Source organism: Tachypleus tridentatus, chromosome 10 (genome assembly GCF_004210375.1).
Source record: "Tachypleus tridentatus isolate NWPU-2018 chromosome 10, ASM421037v1, whole genome shotgun sequence".
In the NCBI taxonomy this organism is placed as follows: Eukaryota; Metazoa; Arthropoda; class Merostomata; order Xiphosura; family Limulidae; genus Tachypleus; species Tachypleus tridentatus.
Genome location: NC_134834.1, coordinates 169,318,915 through 169,339,365, shown reverse-complemented (window position 1 = coordinate 169,339,365; position 20,451 = coordinate 169,318,915). Strand labels below are relative to the sequence as shown.

The 20,451-nt window shown below is 32.8% G+C and overlaps 1 protein-coding gene across 1 annotated transcript in view; it reads right to left on the bottom strand.

Annotated features, from left to right (window-relative positions):
- LOC143230884 (uncharacterized) overlaps nt 1–20,451 on the bottom strand; it is a 103,022-nt gene that overhangs the window by 52,591 nt on the left and 29,980 nt on the right. The window contains 4 exon segments of the mRNA XM_076465177.1: nt 3,184–3,280; nt 4,708–5,859; nt 8,083–8,314; nt 13,797–13,900. Of these exon segments, the coding sequence (XP_076321292.1) occupies nt 3,184–3,280; nt 4,708–5,859; nt 8,083–8,314; nt 13,797–13,900 (1,585 nt within the window).

The window sequence follows — 20,451 nt, the reverse complement described above, 5'->3', positions numbered from 1 at the left end:
CCCTTGTTGTTCCTAAACATCATGTTATGTATTGTCTAATTTATATCTACATGAAGGAGCATCATGGGCCCAGAATAGCCAGGTGGTTAGGGTGTTTGACTCACAATTTGAGGATCACCGATTCAAATCTCCATCCCAACAAACATGTTCACTATGGATATGACATAAACAGCTGTACAGTAAAAACCACCACCACTATCAACTGTTAAAATGGACAAGAAATGACAACTTTGTTACTACACACAAATGGATTTTTTAAACATCAAGAATATGTTATAAACTGTGATTCATGTTTTACATATTTTTTCAGTATTTTGAAATTTTAAAGTTTGGCTCAGAAGAGAAAGAAAGGGGGAGAATATTATATTGCCCACTGACCTTTCGAATCTTGTCCCATATGACTTTGGAACTGGTGATAGAAGATATGTTGGTTGTGAACTTAATCCAAGATTCCCTCTGGCTTTGATATCTCACCCACCGAGCATGTGCACAGGCATGCTGGAAAACGATGCAATATGAGAGTGTGGGATACCTACAAAAAGTATACCCAGGCCCATTTTTGAACTTTCTGTGCCACGTGGCAGGCAGGATTCCACAACGAGGATATCATGTAAAACATGTTGAGGATTTAGGAATACACTGAGCAGTTCCTGTATAACATAGTATAGTTAGTTTATTGATGGCTTACAGATGATGGTAGGATCAAGTTTTGTGAAAGCAGAGAAAGAGGGTCAGTTGGCCTGATCCAGCATCCACTGGGACATGTAGGTTAGGTGGCATTGACCACGACTAGTCTCTCTCAAAATTATGGGAAAACATTCACTGCCTCATGGGTTATTGTCAACCCTCCATGAAAAGTGGGAGAAAGTGAAGGGGAGCAAACTGAGATATCAGTAGCAGTAAAGGACTGACTAGGTGCATGGAAATAAGTATAAGAACCAGTATTGAAAAGAGTAAGGTTGTGATTGGAGAGTATACACTTTAAGGAGCAGCCCTTCCCATCAATATTAGTACCACATCAGAGGGGATTATGTCCATTAAAGTCTCCAATGATTAAAAAGTGAGATGTTTTCACCAATATATCACCAAAATGAAGCTTTCTGATTGAATTAATATGAGATACATTTGCCCTAAAGGTTTGTCTGAAAGAGAATGTAATATAAGAAAATGAGATACAGGTGTTATTGATGTTGAAGATTGCTGCTCAGAATCTTCAAGATGCAGTCATTTACCTCTGGACTGTTTTTTCACTATTTTATTTAAGTTTTTATTTGGAGGATCCATAATAAAAAAAAAGTGTTTCAGCACCAACTGATCCCACCCACCATGGAGCCCTACAAGGGGATGCACTACAGTGCCAAACAAGGACACTGCAACAATGCCAGGGTTTCGTGAGCACTATACCCAAACACCAGTATCAGATACAATGTTCACAACACCTGATGAGAACATCCAACACTGGTACTTGGTTAACCCTAACCCAAGTGGACTAGGCAATTGACCCTAGGGGTCACCCCAAGGCCGTCTGTCTACAGGAATTCAAGCCCCTGGTGTGTTAAAGTTGGACCCCTCAACCACTGAGATCCTCTCCTTCATGGGTTACCATGCATGGCAAAGACATGGGTGGATGTTTAGATACCAGAGGAGGTAAACTGAAAGAACAGAACCTTCCCTGGGAGGTCCCCTCACCATGTACATGAATGCACACTGAAGGGCTTCTACTGATAAAAGAAATTCAGTAGAAATGGTAATAAACTGCACTGTGAGGAGTCTGTTTGCCCACATTAGTAGAGACAGAATTCACACTGATTAGCAATAGCAAAATCATACGGAGTTTATTAAACTCAATGAAGTAGAAACTTAACAATCATAAACATATCTTGACAAAGATGTTCCAAGGTAAAGAGTGAAGATTTTAACATGTGAATTTAGAAAAAACACTTGCACAAGGAGGTGAGTCACACTTGTATTGATGGAGAGTTTAGTTGCACAATACATCATTATGCAGTGGTGAGAATTTACATGTATTCACATGAATTTTCAAAAGGTTGGTTGCATATAAGTCTCTCAGGTAGATAACATGATTTCAAAAGGAAATAGCTTTCTGTGCAGGAAGGGAAATTATTATACTGGGAGCATTAAATATGTGTTTTTTTTTAAATCATTTCCATTTTTATTATCCTGTCAAGTTCAGTTAAGTACTTTATTCCACCAATTGAAGGAGTTACAATTCTAGCTATAAATCATCAAAAAATGTAACAAAAATTGAGAAGAATTTACTGGTGACCTATGACATCAATATAACCATTGCCAGGCTAGATATCATAATTTTTGTTAACAATATTTTTGGTTAAAATAAATTTACATCTAATAAATAATTTTTTTGAAGTAAATATATATTAGATTCTTTCACTTGTGTGTGTTATATGAATATAATAAAAGTTAGCACTATATTCAATAAATAAGGATATGAATCATCACAATTATTTGACTTTGCTTACTGTACTTACTAGATCTGACTAAGCTTACCTGATGTCATATAAAAAAATTTTCTAGAGTTTTCAAACAGATATAATCTAACACAGAAACATTTTTGGAAATAAATATATTATGAAAAGAAACGTTAGAAAAGTTGTAAATTTGTGGTTTATTCCTAAGCATTGATACTTTGCCATTAGAATCCTTTGTTGATCACTGGGTAGTCATTATCTCAAAATATCACAATTTATTGTTTAAACCATTGTATTCACTTTACATTGATATAGACAGATTATAACCTCTTCTAGCTAACTGGTTTTAGGCCTTGGTTCTAGATGTTTTTAAAGATGAACTTCATTAGAAATTGTTTAGGCCACATGCTATAACGTAATAAAAGTGGTAAAAAATGTAGTAATAAAACCATTTGACAAGGAAAATCATGTAAAAAATACAATATGAATCATTATACTTTCAAAGGATGATTGTGTTTTTAGAAAATATCAGCCTATACTTTATGATGGAAAGAATAATATTTTTTAAATCAATAAATGCATTGTTTACAGATGAGACTCCTCGAACCAAGTAGAAATAAAAGTTTGAAGTTTCATTTTAAGTCAAAGTACTGAAAAAGATATACAAATGTGCACTCAAAACTTGAAAGGTATTAACTAGTCCAGATAAAATTAAATTAAAGTCACAGCTTACCTTTTGTTTCCTCCTTTCATCATTTTGATCCCATTCTGATTGTTTGGGGTAGTTATTTGAACCCCACAAGATGCTGGCAAGAGAACACTGGGTAATGCTACCAAATGAAGGAAATGAACAAAAAAATGTAAAATGCCATTCATTAACAGAGTATTTCTTACAGCTTTACATGTATTCTGAAAAATAGCATTAGAACAAAAAGTACATCTTATTCTAATACCTCTGTCTAGGCCAATAATTCAGTTAATAGCAGAACTAAAATCCCACCAAAGACTCACCAGAAGTCCAAGAAAAGATAAGCAACTGTTTATCTTGTAGTGGTATCACATGCTTTCAGCTCGAGCATCTACAAACTACTTAACTAAATTTGCATTGTTTGACATAAACCTATTATACCTGTAAAATATGTATTCTTCTTAAACAAAAAATAATTCAAGACCATCTACAATAAAGTCAGTGATAAAACACAAAACATGATTGAAAATTTGTCACTAATACTAATTTTAGTGGTTCAAAGTAAAACAGATCATTTCTTAAAGTTAATTAAACCTTTTCAAAAGCAAAACTTGCAAAAGAATTTAATAATCTTCAAATCAGATTATTAATACAATAACCTTACTCATCTAATAAGAATTTAAGATTTACACAATACTGTGATCTTCCCCTCTGTATAATATCAAAAAACAACTTTTCTGTTATGCTTACCAGTTCCTACTCAGCAACAGTTTCATAGTAAACTCAAAGTATAGATGGAAAATCTTAAATGCTCAATCAAAAACACTAACCACATTCTAACTACACAGCCGTAAATTCAACTATACCACTTATGTTACTTGTGAGGAACGAAACAGATATGTAGTATTATTATCAAATGTCATAACTCATATTAAACGAATCCAGCACAGTGAGCAAAATTCCAGTATTGGTTTGTAAACAAACCAAAAAAGTTAATGTTTCTTTACAACTCTGATGTTCTTCATTTAAAAAATATGAGAATTTTCAGTTTATCAGTTTGTTTTCAATCTTTACATTTGATTAAAATATATACTTTCTTTATAATATTCTTGTTTCAAGAATATTTTCAATTAAATAAACAGTAAACTAAGTTTAATAATGCAAATATCTAAAAGACTTTCATCTGGTCAACTACTGGTGACTCAACACCACCTGTCTTGCTCTGTCACTTTTATTGGATGCTGTCTCCTACACATAATAAAATTAATTTAACACATAATTTTATGTATAGATGTTCTTAGCTTATTTATGTTTGTATATTGTTGATTTGGTTTTATTTCTATTACAGATGACAGTATGATAATGGAAATGCCTGGATTATTTAAAATAAATATACTGTTGTGTTGAAAGAAGCCTATGGGTAATTTTTCTTTTATAGTTATATATTAATTTCTTTGTCAAAAATAAAATCGACATATTATGCAGTTTTCTAAAACATTTGGTTAATTAGTCCAAATGTGTCAATATAAAAGGATTAAAATAACTTACTTTGTAACCCTAATTTTATACCTTTTGTGACTGTTCCACCAGTAGTTTGCACAGGCAAAGAGGGGATAATGTACTGATATTTTGGTGATTCATTTGCAGATGTTCCATGAGATGATAGCTTAATGTGCTCTGATTGTGCTGCAATGGCAGTCATTTGATTTTCCAATTGGCTTGATTTTAATACAAACACTGCAGAAGTATCTGCAGAACCTGGAATGGATGCTGTTTGAGGCATGAAAGGAGTGTTGGCATAGTTATTCTTTTTTGATGCCGTAGTAAGATGACTGACAACAAGACCTGCATCTGTGCTTACTGTCCTCAGTAATGGTACTTGTTGTCGCAGATGGCTGCATCTAACTGAAGGGCTAAATATACTGGGTACAATTATAGTTGGAGAACAGGTTAGAACAGAATTAGGAATTATGGGTTTTGGAGACAGATGATGGTTCACATTTCCAGGGGAAGAAGCTTCTCCTGAAACAGAAAAACTGAAATTTGAGGTTATTGAAGTAGTAGATGCAGTGGCTGAGGTTGAAACAGGAGGTATTACAGTTATTGAAGGAATAGTTAATGGAGGAGGAAGAACAGTTCTTTGTGACAATTTCTGGACTGTTTTATGTGGATTTTTTACAAATTCATTGTTTTCTGCCTCTTTGGTCAGTTCATGCTTTAACTCCAACTGGTCTTCTGAACACAAGGAACTCTGACTATTAGTGACTGATGGGGAATAAAGTGATTTACCAGCAGGAGCAGCATAGGACTGCAAAGGAGGCATACTGACATAATTAACTCCTTCTTTCATTTTGCCCATTTCTTTATTTTCAAACTGCAATATCTTGTCATCATTTCCCTTCAGTCCTTGGCAATGTAATGAATCATCAGTTGTCAACTTCACCCTTGGACTCTGTACTTTAAACACAGCTCCAGTAGCTTGAAAATCAGAACCAACTGAAAGAATCTGGTGTTGAGTTCCATGACTAGGATTTGCTTTGATGGGGGTTGGTCGATGAGCTACACACGATGGCAAAACATGCTTCACTACCGGGGATATGTGTTGTTGTGGAAAAGCTTTGTTCTCAATAAAATGCTCACTATCTGAATTACTATCACTGTCAGATGCAGTTACTTTTTCCTGGTATTTAAAATCTACTGCTAGGTCTCCACAAGTTGCTTCTGAAAAAAACACAGATATGAGTTTTTATGAGCATTGTGTTTCACAATCTCTCATTAATGGTGAAAGTTTTTCTATCACTAAGATTAATTATTATTTTTCTTTTTTAACTCTGTCATGCCTGGATAAATGTAACCAAACTTAAGGGAAAATTGCACCACTGAATTAAAAGACATACAAAATATACGAGTTCTTTTTACATGCATTTACAAAAATTTAAAGTGTTGACATTTATTTCATAAAAACATTTTGTTTATTTGCTTTCATACATAAGAACGAAATAAAAACCCATAAATTTTAATAATGGAGTTCATTTCAGCATGCTCTGAATGCTTTTACTTTATTTATGTTTGAATTTCACATGGAGCCACCTAAAGGTTTTGATAATTGTCCATAATTTTGAGGTAACAGACTAGAGGAGTGGAAACTAGTCAATATCACTTACTGCCAACTTGTGGACTCCTCTAATTGAATAGTAGTATTAAACCATGCTTAATATTATGCTCCAACAGACATTATGTGGAGCATAATTTTTAGGGTGATAATTGGGCACAAGCTATAGTACCTCAGATCAACAGTCCAGCACCTTAATTACTAGGTCATGCTCAGCCCCAATCTCAAGAAAAACATTAGAATTTGTAAATTTCCTGAGTTTTTTATGAGGACAGCATGGTACTTCTAAGAATCTAGAAGGAAAGTCAGAATAATTTTTTTTAAAGACTGCAATAATTAGACTTCAATAGAAATGTAGTTTTACTGGTTTTAGCCAAAAACCATTTCTCAGCCTTACCTACCAAATTGTGATTGCATTGCCTCTACTTAAATACATAATAAAAGCTCTTTTCATTCTCTATTGACTGCATAGGCCAGTATGACTTCCACTACATTGGAGATTCATATACATACTGGAACAAACTGATAAAACTTCCATCACATTCATAGCATTGATTCATTTTAAAACTTGCCAAAAGTTTGCTTTATTGCTTTATCATTTTAGAATACATCTGAATTATACGGATGCAGTATAATAAGAAAACAAATGTTCATTTTGGAATAAGATGAGGTAAGCTTAGTTAAATTAATTTACAATTGACTATATCAAGCTTCATTTCACCAAGTAGGCCACTGTGTTAGGCTGTTTTCACATTAGTTCATCCAAAGTACCTTATTGAATTGGCAAAGTAAATTCCAAAAAAGAAATGTAAAAAGTATATATACAAATGAACATAAAATGAATTTGAAACTTATCATGAAATTAAACCTTCTGATTAATAATTTAATAAAAATTTGGCTTTATTATAATTTGTTTTATTAAAAATGGTAATTTGTATTGTAATTCAGTAATTGTAAACACAGTGTCAAACTGTGTGTGGTTCTTTTCAAATCAAAACAAAGGTAAAATTTAGAGTTTTATATAATAAGATTCATAGGAAATTCCTACAAGAACATAGGTTTGTTTGTTTTGAGTTTCATGCAAAGCTACATGAAGGCTATCTGAACTAGCCATCCCTAATTTAGCAGTATAAAATTAGAGGGAAGACTGCTAGTCATCATCACCCATCACCAACTCTTGGAATATTTTTTTACCAATGAATAATGGGATTGACAATCACTTTATAATGCCCCCACAGCTGAAATGGCAAGAATGTTTGGTATGATGGAGATTCAAACCTTGACTCTCAGATTATGAGTCAAGTGCCCTAACCACCTGGCCATGCTGGGCCAAGAATGTAAGAAAATGAAGAAATCAGTAAGTATTTAAAATCTAGAACAGAAATATGTATTTTAAATTTGTTCTTTAAAATGTATATCAAAAGCATAATTCAAATAAACATCACACATAAAAATAAGATACTGTATTTGCAGAACCTATATGCTCTGTAGAAAATTCTTCTGAAGTTTGAAATTATTTTGTGCAAATTTCTTTTTTGTTTGCAATGCAAGAAACAAACCATACAACAGGTGCATCTAAGCATTTGAGAGCTAAAATAATTACTTTTTAAAACATTTTACAAAAAACTCTCTCTTGCACCAAAATTTGTATAGAGCAAAAAAAGAAGTTGCTCTTCCTCAAATCCTTTTAAACCTTAAAACATATTTCCACTGTCAAATCATTGAGATGATAATCAAAAATGTTTTAATTTTGCCTGAACTGAAATTATTCCATCTTTTATTAACTTTTAAAATCATTGCAATAAGAATAACTGTTTTATTACTGCTTTCACCTTCTGTCAGATGAGTATTAGAAGTCTCTTCACGGTTAGCATAACTGTTTCTCTTTTCATCCATTTGCTGTTTTGATGTCTGATATTGGTCACTAACGGATTCAGATGTATCTGAGACCTCAACATAAACTGACTGCAAGCTTTCTTCATTCTCTGGTACACTTTCTGTGTTTAACTTTGAAGCATTAGGAGATGATAATTCTGATGACAAGGACTGAGATCTTGAAGAATGCTGTTTAGATATAATAAGGTTTATAATATTACAGATTAATAGAATAAAGCATTGCAAACTATGTGTTGAACATATTTTAGATCACAAACACATGTTATAGATTAATACAGAATCACTTCCTAAATGCCTAAACTAGATGTTTCATTATTTGTCTAATCACATTTGAAAAAGTTCCAGTAGTGACAAGAATAAATAACATATAAATCACAGTCTATTATTTTATCATTCTATTACAATAATTTCTATTACTTTTAATATCTGTACTTACATTTAGTGTGTAAACAATGTTTTTAATGTACTAGCCCCAAACCAGTAGGCATGAGAAATGTACTGACCTGAAGTTTTACCAGCCCAAATTTTAACTATACTGACTGCATTATTACATATTGCAAATATATAGATACCTATGCTAATTAAAATGGCTTCTTCTGTCATATTAGTAAACTAAAAACAATATAAAGTACTGCAGCATATGTAATACAGATATAAAATATATGAGTAAGTTAACTGGTCCACATATGTGATAGGCTGATACAACCAATGTGTTTAAAACTAAGAATTAAATCATAATACATAAAAATGAAAAATATCTCTCTGTAAGGCATTCCAAGTGTTGGGCTCCTGTGAAGTTGTTTTGATTTTGTCATGTATGTAGCAAGGAAAACCTGATAAAAGAATTTTATTTTTATGTATTCCTAGGTACTACAGAATCAGGCCACAGAATTCCAATTCAGAATTATGAGATCTTTTGCTCAAACACAAATGCACCAATAAAACATTGGATTAAAAAAACTATTGTGCTATAAATACAAATCTGAACAACTGGACATTTTAATTTACATTTTGGTAACTGTATCATGTATGTGTGTTAGCATATGGTGCTTGTGATGGATCAGCCCATTATCAGTAAACAAGCTTCAAGTCTTACAAAATATTCAGTGACAGTGGATATTTTATGATTTGAATGAACACAATAACAACAAATAGCACTGTTGCAAATTTTAATAAGTATATAAAAATAATTAATTTTGCACACATTTCATGCAAAAAACACTGGGCAATGGTCAGTACGTATGAAATTCACAGTATCTCAAACTCAAAACTTGATAGTCCCAAGCATCAGGTTAGTGGATTTTTTACACCTTTAATATAATCACTTATTAATTATTCATAGAGATCATCTTATAAAAGATGTGTATGGTTCTCTTATAAAAGATGTGTATGGTTCTCTTGAAATGGTAAAGGTGATATCAGGGGTAAGATCACTGAATTTCATTCCAGAAATAATGTTGTGTTTAAAAAATTAGCAAATGTTAACATTTGTCTTACATCAACAATGTATTTTCAATAATTACTTACCTTCCTCAAACACAGCTAACTCGATCCTTTTCTGCTCTCTATGCATTACTAAAAAAATCTTCACAATCAGTACCCCAATCTTTATACCTCATCAATTTTGTACCATTTCAGAATATGCACATATCATGTAACTGCTCTCCTACAATAGTGCTACACCACCTATAGTGGCAGAGCTAACTCTCTCTCTTTCTGTCATTCCCATTCAATACTTACTTTCAATAACTTGCATGTTCTAGAAGAACACTGGCTGTAGGGAGGAAGGGTGGGAGGTGTGTGATCAGAAATAACTACTTATCAGAAATACATTTTCAGCAAAAGAAAAATGTTGATTTCCAATATGGTCTTATCTCCTCTCACACAAACCGAGAATTGACATTGCAAAGGTGGAGGGGACAATTTAAGCACATGTTATAGTAACTAAGTGAAAAAAAAACCCATCCAAAATGAACAGGAATGCTCCAAGATGAATGAAGCACACAAATGGGGTACTGCACTACTGCTGAAACAGGTATGCTCTTCATCCTTGAAATAGGAAATGTATCTGACATGAGTGGTTACATGTACAACCTCAACAGGACAGAGATGGTTCCACAACTCATCCCTGGCATTAGAAGAATGTGCATAAATGCAAGTTATTCTGACAGGTACGATGGATAGTAAAATATAGAAAGAATTAACTATGTTCATACACAACCCCAACCAGACAGACAAGGTTCCATAACTCGTCCTCAGCATTAGAAAGATATGCACAAATGCTATTAGTTCTGAGAGACAAATGCATAGCAAGCATTGTAGTGCAAACAGACAACACCCACCACAGAGTGGAATCCCATTATCTGCAGTGAGAACTAGGGTTTCTGAAACCAAAATGTACATGAAATGAAGTGATAAGACTTAACCCAATCAAAGGCTAACTTACATATGTAGAACTGCATAGGAAGAAGATAATATCCTCTAGAGGAAGATACAGCTAGATCATGCAGGCAATGTGATACCAGGAGTAGTCTACATGCTGGCCTGAACAATCCCTTCCAATGGTCAGTGAAGTTGTGCACTCAATGACCTAATGATGTGACTAAGCTGACAAGAAGAAACACTGGGGAAAAGGCAATCTTCCACGAAAGAGTCCATATGCAGCAGTTTGATTTGTTCACAAACCCAATCAGTAAGCATGACAGGGGACAGATTGTGGGAAACAGAATGATTCCAGGGGCCAAAAAGTTGCAACCTGAACCAAAAATGGAGGCAGTAAATATAATATACCATCTCAAGTAAAAAACTGGACAAAGAGGCTGATCAGGATCAGAACTGAATACAGGTGGGAAATGGAAAGTAAAGAAACTGATGTGAAAGCCAATCCAACTACACTGGCAACATAGTTCTTAGGGAGGAGGAACCAGTTGAGAGAGAGGATGACATAGGAGCAATGGTAAAGGATGTGGATAGCATTAATGGTATCAGTATCTGAATGGCAATGAATACAAGCAAGAAGAACAAACAACTAGATCTTCAGGGAGAGAAGGATGACAGAACACAAAACAAAATTTTAAATAAAAGATGAGAAAGAGCATGAAGGACCACAGTGAGATCCAAATAGGCATTTCAAAGAAATAGAACAAGAGGAAGAGAACAGGAGAAGACATAACTAGATGAAAGCTGAAGGAATAGAAGGTGATTTACAAGGCTACTTGATAGCTTGACACAGGCAAAGTGGACAATCTTTTGTCAAACAACTGGGTGAAAAATGAGAAACAACAGAAGGATGGGAAGGACAGAGCCATGACAAAGAGATCAAAATCTAAAGGTACATCATCATCTGTGGTAAACAAACATGTAAAACAGTCTAATGGATCATGAGAGGAAAGATGCAACATATTCAGTCAGTTCCTGGGCTGAAAAAGTGAAATTGATAAAAGCCAAGGGTGAGGAGAATTTTGTTAGGAAAAGATAAATGATCCACCACCAGATTCAGGGAACTGAGAAAAAGGCAAGTTAAAACCACAGCATAGTGATTGTGGGCCCAGAAAGGAGATTCAGCATCTGAAAGCACAGACTTGGAATTAGTAACCTTGGCTCTGTGATGTTAGAAGTACCATAATCACTACCCTCTGTAGGAGAGGTAAGATGCAGAACAAAGGTGATATATAGAAAAGACTCCTTGAACAACCAATGGCAAAATATCTCTCAAGTATCCAGATAATAACCCAAACCCTCTAAAGGTAAGCTTGTAAACAGACATAACACTGGACAAAGAGAACTATGCAGCACCCCTGCTGTGGTCTGGTCTCTGTCTAACCACCAAGCCAGGGATCTGAGGAGAAGCTCCAATGATCGAGGAGTATCAACCAAAGGGAATTCATTTGAGCCACACCCATGGAAATGAGAGCTTCCAAAGAAACTCACATCTCCAAAAAAACAGAACAAATCAAGCTGTAAGCAAAGGTGAGGGGCAAATGAACTGCTCACTCCAAACCCAAAGATAAATAGTAGAAAGCTGGGCCTAACTGAATTTGGAAAGACTAATCCCCCCCTAAAGGTATTGAGAAGGGGTAAGAATGGACTTTTCCATGTCACCTAAATAAGCCTATACTTATTAGTAACAAACTAAGAAACCCACAAAATGTGTCTATAAAATATGTAAAATTAACAAATGTGTAAAATGATTACATTTACCTAAAATGCAATATCTAATTTATAATTTACCTGAAGTAGCTTAAATATCTACCTTACCAAAGTCTGAGCATTGATGATGTGAAATACATGATTCTCCAGTGTGTCAATAAGAACAAAGCTACACAAAGAGCATCTGAACTAGACCTACCACAGGTATATCAACCCAGTGTACATGCTGAGAAACTTACCATAGATCCCTGAGCTGAGCTGGAAGCAAAGGAAGAAAGGTAACAAAGAAAAATCCTTCACCAAAGTGAATAATGTGGTGACACAGCAACTGGTGGAAAGTGTCAAAAAAATAAAGTCCGAATTCTCTTTTCATTGATTGTATTCTTCCTCAAAAACATTGTTACATTGAAAAGAAAAAGAAAACTCTGCCTAAAAATATTAATTTATCTTCCTTCAAATTGGAACCTCTACACCTCCTCTGCAGATAAAGTTGAAACTGATTCCTGAGAAGTCATACCAGTAACACTTTTTACTGTAATGGGAATTTCCATAGTTGATACACTGATCATAAATTAAAATAATGATTTCTTGTAATTCAATAACATATACAAAAAGAATTATTAAAACAAGTGACTGCAAACACAGTGGAAAAAAGTGTTGGAAAAATTGAAATGTCAAAGAAGCATGCTCATAAATGGTAGTCACATGCAAAAAAAAAAAAAACACATCTAATCAATTCTGTGCCAATCATAAAAAAGTGAAGATTAAATGGGAAGAGCAGAAAGCTAGCTGTGTCAATATAGGTGGTATAATACTAGTGGTAGAGGGTAATCATATGATGCAAACATGTTCAGAAATAGTGCAAAACTGAAGGGATATGAAGACTGGTGTGCTGATCATGAAATTTTTTTAGCAACATTTAGAAGTCAGTAAAAACTGAGATAGCTTTTGAGGATACAAAGACACAATTTTAGAAATCAGATCTTGACATAATAATATTTAAAAACATCAAAATGAATACAAAAAATAAAAGATCTAATGGTAAAGTAATAAATATTCAAATCCCAAACTTCCATAAACTTCCAGACTTACAGTTATAAATTATATTCAAAGGTTATAGCACAGTCAAAAACAATTTAATAAATATGTTATAAGGCTGCATCTAATAAGGAAATTGTTACATACATAATAACATGCATACAAATTTCCTTACATTTTATCATTTAAAATAAATTTTCCAATAAATACTCAGTTTAAATTAATTTTTTTAAAATGGTGAACTTTTTTAATCTAATTTTGTAGAATAAGCATTTTCATCTTATAAGAATATTTCAACAATGGCAATAAAATTAATAAATATTTCTGTACTTTTTACTCTGTAAAAAATCTGTATTTAGTATATGTGTTCTTTCAAATTAGAATTACATAATTCTTTCTCAATCTAATCATATAAACTGATAGAATGAAGCATGCTTTATTGATAATTTGAGCTATCACTTACTTTCAGCCCTTCATTTTGTGTACTAGATGCATTTACATTAAATGTTTCTTTTTCCTTAATATTTTCAATATCAGGATTTGAAATACCAGGATCTTGGGACTCTTCTGTAACAAAAGGATGAAACAAATCCTAATTTAATGAATATACTGTTAAGTTTATTGTATGCAAACAAACTAAACACAAAAACTTCTTTATTGAAAATAAACCATAAATATTACACAAATAAAACAGTGATGTTACTTTGAAAGACACATTTTGTTTTCACCAATAGATTTTCAACACTCATACTTGTTTGTATGATATATAGCAGCAGGTAAAGTATTTCAATTTGTAAGATAAAGGATCAAAAGGAATATATATTAATTAATAACAAATGCATTAAAATTGAGGAATATATAAAATAAAAATTTCTGATCAACCATAAAAAAAGGTATAAGATGAAAGGAAGCACTTCTATACATTCACAACCTATATATTCATACGATTTATATCAAGTTTCATAAACTTTGGTTGATAAAAGTATTTGCAATGTGTGAATGGATATATTGGATATAGGACACCAATGATTCCCAAGCAGTTTGGAAGTTGTTAAATTTAGTGAGATAACTTGTTTTTTTTTATAATCCTCAATTAGTTATTTCTTATGACATCATATGTTCTCAGTAATTGTCAGGAACTATTCAAAAATTGTACATAAACAATATTTACGATAATTTTCCATCAAGCTCAATAAGTGTTTTACTTTTTGTTTTTTCAGGAAACATCAAACATATAAATATCCCAAGTTTTGTAGCTCTGATCTCATTGTATGACAACTTTTCTCCATAATTATTCACACACTACAAGTGATTCTTATTAGGAAGATACTTGGATTATATAATTTGCAATCTTAAAAAAAGTTCTAAAAGGCAGATATGTTCTATCTTTCTACTAGTCATGATGATACTAACAAATATGGACATATATAAAATTTCAACTACAGTAGTACTTAATAGTAAGAATTGGCAAGCATTTCAAATGTAACAAATTCCCAAGTAAAAAAAACCAACCATTAAAAATTTATCTAGAAGATTAAACATTTGTTTTTATTATGTATATATTCTACATTATACCTAATTTGTGTATGAAACAAAAAATTCATGATTTTATTTGTTTCTTTTGAAATTTCAGAAATTTTGTTGTCAAATACTTTGTAAAAAAAAAAACAATAAAAATACTTTCTCTTTAGATTTTTCTTTTGCTGTTTTACTGTTGATCATAAAGTCACATTTTATATATCTAATCAGTTTTAGCTTGTTTGATATTCATTAACATGTCTTTTTTATACTTTTTTCTAGTTGAAGCACTCAGTTTCCAACTCGTAGACAATACAAACACTCTATAATTAACAAAGATTCATCTGTACCAGTACACTTTCATCAGTTGTTCCAATACAAACATTTACTAACAATATTTACAATCAACATTGATTTGTATTTAATAGCTACAATCTGTTTTCAATAATTAAGTTCTTGTTTTTATATGTATTGTTTGAATGTAATAAACTTAAAAATATATTTAATAATTAAAAATTAGAAATTAAAATATAATAGAAAAAAAACCCACTAAAACTTCACTTTGTCATCATTAACATAACATTATCATATTTAATAAAGTTATTTGTGTAACACAGTCAAAAGCCAACTTACTGTTCTTGTTAAATTCAAATCATTTTCTTCTGATGTATTTCTTAAGAGAAAAATATTCTGGTAGCTTTCAGAAAAACATATTATACCATAAAATATTATATATATAATAAACATAATGCCAAAAGATACTAACAAAAGCTTTAGATTTGCAATTTTTTTTTACTACATGTTAAAAATTTTGTATTTCAATCCTCTCTTCACCCTAAGGGAACTTTGGCTGACTTATACATTGACAACGTATCTCAAGATGGCTCGTATGGGTATTAAAACTTTTATTAAAGAAAAATAGAATATAATGTTCGACCTTCTTAGGTCATCTTCAGGTTAACAAAGAGAGTTTGCAACTGACCGTTGCCAAGCACAGGTCTTAGGGATGAGAACGTAAATGAGTACGAAATCATAGAGGGTGTTGCAGTATATTAGGTTATTAATTAGTATATGTATAAAGGTTTTCCTTTATAATGGTTTAATTTTTGTTTCAGTTGTTGTATAAGCAGGGCTTTGACTTTGCAATTGTTTATGTTTCCCTACTTTGTATATGGGTGTTTTCTATGGTTACGAGGGCTGTTAAAAAAATACGCAGACTGTTTGAATTGCGCGGCTCCAGTTGGTTTCAGGGGAATCCGCTTGGTGTCACTAGGTTCGACAGATCAGCTGATTACGACGCCATTTCCCGATTGCAGATATCTTCATTTGTGTATTAGCTACACGGTTTTAAGTGAAGTGCGATTTTTTCGTTTGGCGGATTTCAGAATGAATGACCTGATGTTACGGTGATGTTGCTATGAAGCGTACGGCATGTTTCAAGTGGCATGAACGTTTTAAGGATGGTCGACAGTCCATTGAAGATGATGAGCGTCCTGGACATCCTTCAACTGACGACCCACACGTAGACAAAATCAACACCCTGGTGCGGGCAAATCGACGTCTGACTGTCAGGGAGCTTGCTGAAGAGTGTGGGATACCAGTTGGATCTTGTTACGAGATTTTGACCAAAAAATTGAAGATGCACCACGTTGCTGCGAAATTCAGCCCTCAGAACTCGTGCGTTTTTGGCCAAACACTCGATCACTGTTCTTCCCCACCATCCCCTACTCACCTGACCTTGCTCCTTGCGATTTTTTCTTGTTCCCCAAACTCAAAAGACCCTTGAAAGGAAGAAGATTTGAGACGATTCCCGAGATTAAGGCAAATGCGACGAAGGAGCTGGAGGACATTACAAAAGAAGCGTACCAGGACTGTTTCAACAAGTGGAAACACCGTTGGGATAAGTGTGTGCGTTGGGGAGGAGAGTACTTTGAAGGAGTCCCAGACCTGTAACTTCTAAATAAAGTACATTTTGTTTTATGACGTCAGTCTGCGTATTTTTTTAACAGACCTCGTACGTTGTGTTTATTGGATTAGCAGTGTTCAAAAACATGTGAAGGGTTTCTTCTGTGTTCTTTGAATCTGGTTTACATTTTTCTGCTTGTTTCTCCAATATAGAAGTCATGGCAGTTGGTGCATTGTATTTTATAAATAATGTTGGTGTTGTATTTGTCAGTGTAGTTTTTGCATAGTATGAACTTTAGTTTTGTACCTGGTTTTTGAATAAATTTAGTTTTTACTGGAATGTTGTGTTTTGTTATAAGTTTTTTCTTGGTAATTTTTTCACTGATATCAAAAATATATGGTATGCAGCAGCGTAAAGTTTTGTAGTTTGTTGTTCCTTGGGATTTATTGTTATTTGTTTGTTGTTGACTGTGTTGTTGATCTAGTTGTGTATGTGTATAATTTTTCAACAGTTTTTGAAGGAAATGTGTCGACGTTGATAAAGTGTTGTTTTATTTTGTTGATTTCATCATTAATTTTATCAAGTGAGCATAGTTTTGTAGCTGTGTTTGTTTTGTTTCTTAATATGTTGAGTTTTTTGTTTTGTTTCATGCGCTAAGTCCCAAGGAATGTATAGTCCAGTATAAATAATTTTTTTTTGTGGATTACTGTTTTGAAATGTGTATCTGTTTTTGTGATCTTGAGATTGAGAAATGCTATTTGGTTGTTTTTTTTCGTTTTCACAGGTAAACTTAATGTTGGGGTGTATGAAGTTAATGTGGTTGAAAAAGTGTGTGTTTTGTAGATGTGAATCCAGCAACTGTATTGTCAGCATATCTGTACCAGTATAGTGGTGGGTGTAATGCTAAATCGCTTGAGATTCAATCTATGTCATGAAAATGTCGGTTAGAACTGTTGACACAGGAATGCCCATATTTAAGCAATTTATTTGTAGGTAGTTTCGGTGGTTATGGATTCTATGAGGGTTGTTAATTGGTTGCTGGGGATGTGTTTCAATAGGTTGGGGTCTTGGATATAAAGTTCTAAAGCTATCTTACAGGCTTTGGTAGTTGGGACTTCTGTGAAGAGGGACATTAAAATCTATTCTTGACCAACTAAACTATAATGCTTTAATGGCTAGTTATGATGTAAAGTTAAAAGAGTTTTTGAAAAAAGGAGCTAGCTGATGTCACATGTTTAGAAAATGCCCACTCTGTGTATTTACCAAGGTTATAGTTGAATAAATAAATACATTGACAAACCACAAACTGCTGCTAAAACAACCTTGTTTAATATAGTGTAATGTAAAAAAAAAAATCCTTTTATCTATCCAACCATTTCTAGCCTTAGGTCTGACTAGATATTTTCAAAGCTTAGTTATATCATGAATGATTAATATCCACACAATCGCATTACAAAAACTGTTTTTTCCAATAAGATCATTAACAGATTAAGAAATGTTATGAAAAAGGAAAACATGGACCATTGTTTTTCCAGGTGATAATAATTCCTTAGTAAATGTAAGTCCAAACTTCAAGAAGACCAAAAAGATTCTAAAAAAAATCAATAAATGCATTGTTTCAGTGATGTCGAGAAACCCACTTGTTGAGAAATTTATATGCAAAAACGGCTCGTTTGGGTTGAGAAAACATTTTACATAGAAGAGCGAACAACGTTTCGACCTTCTTCGGTCATCGTCAGGTTCACAAAGAAAGAGGTAACTGACCGGAAGCTGACCACATGTTTGAAAGGGGTTGTGTAACTGTGTGTCGAAATGTAGAGGGCGGTATTAGATGTTTGAATATATAATTTTATTTATTTATTATATTAATATAGGTATAAAGGCGTTTCTTTATATTGGTTAATTTTGGGTTTAAGTTGTTGTATAAGTAAGGCTTCTTTGATTTTGCGTTTGTTTATGTTTGTTTCTTTATTTAGTATTTGAGTGTTTTCTATGGTTATGTTGTGTTTATTTGACTTGCAGTGTTCGAAAACGTGTGAACAGGAAGAAAGCAATCAAATATCATTTCTTAACCTCAAAATTACAAGAACTGACACACAATTCAAAACAGAAATCCACTGAAAAATCACCCATACTGGACTATACATTCCTTGGGACTCAGCACATGAAACAAAACAAAAACTCAACATACTAAGAAACCAAATAAACACAGCCATAAAACTATGCTCACCAGATAAAATTAACGATGAATTAGACAAAATAAAACAATACTTCATCAACATCAATAAGTTTCCTCCACAAACCGTAGAAAACATTATTAGCACACACCTACACAGAAAGCAAAATCAACCAACTAAAGTAAATACAGCTCACGAATCAAAAAACCACGAAACCATATACTGCTGTATACCATATATTCCTGACATCAGCAAACAAATAACCAACATTTGGCAAAAATTAGTAACAAAATATGACATTCCAGTTAATACCAAATTTATTCAAAAACCCGGCACAAAACTGAGGTCTATACTATGTAAAATCTACACTGACAAACACCACACCAACATTATTTATAAAATACAATGTGATAACTGCCACGACTTCTATATTGGAGAAACAAGTAGAAAAATGGAAACCAGATTCAAAGAACATAAAAAGTCACCTTCACACGTTTTCGAACACTGCAAGTCAAATAAACACAGCATAACCATAGAAAACACTCAAATACTAAAAAAAGAAACAAACATAAACCAACGCAAAATCAAAGAAGCCTTACTTATACAACAACTTAAACCCAAAATTAACCAATATAAAGAAACGCCTTTATACCTATATTAATATAATAAATAAATAAAATTATATATTCAAACATCTAATACCGCCCTCTACATTTCGACACACAGTTACACAACCCCTTTCAAACATGTGGTCAGCTTCCGGTCAGTTACCTCTTTCTTTGTGAACCTGACGATGACCGAAGAAGGTCGAAACGTTGTTTGCTCTTCTATGTAAAATGTTTTCTCAACCCAAACGAGCCGTTTTTGCATATAAAAATGCATTGTTTAGAAGCAAGATTCCGTGAGGCTACACAGAAATGAAAGTTGAAACTTTTTGTATGTGAAATACACTAAGTAAATATTAAATAAAGCTAAACTATATAAATTTCAATAAAAATTTGAATAAATGTTGTTGAAACACAATTAGAATTTTTTAAAAGTTTTTCAGGTAAAAGTTTGACACTTAAAGTTCACACTGATTGTGATATGGATAAATAGTATGTACATGAGTAGTTTACAGCTTCAAATAACCCTGAGTAGAACCAACAGAAAGAGATTTTCACACTGTGAAGTAAAAACCAAACACTCACTTAAAATGAACAATACTTTTCTGAAGTTTATTCAGATGTCAGCAGAAAAAGAAATGTTGCATTTATTTTAGAATGTACATTCTTTTCTTCACTTTATATTATAACTGTTTACCCATTTCTTTAAACATGATTACAACTCCTCCATATACTTCATCATACTCTTTAACCCTAAATAGACTATAAAAAACTTATGCACGAAATCTATAACACTACAAACACAGAAATATTCTACATACAAATATGCCATATTAATTCCAGATTAGACATTGAGAAAAACAATGAGCAATTTTTGCTTATAAATGCCTTATAAATAAGGCATCTGACAAG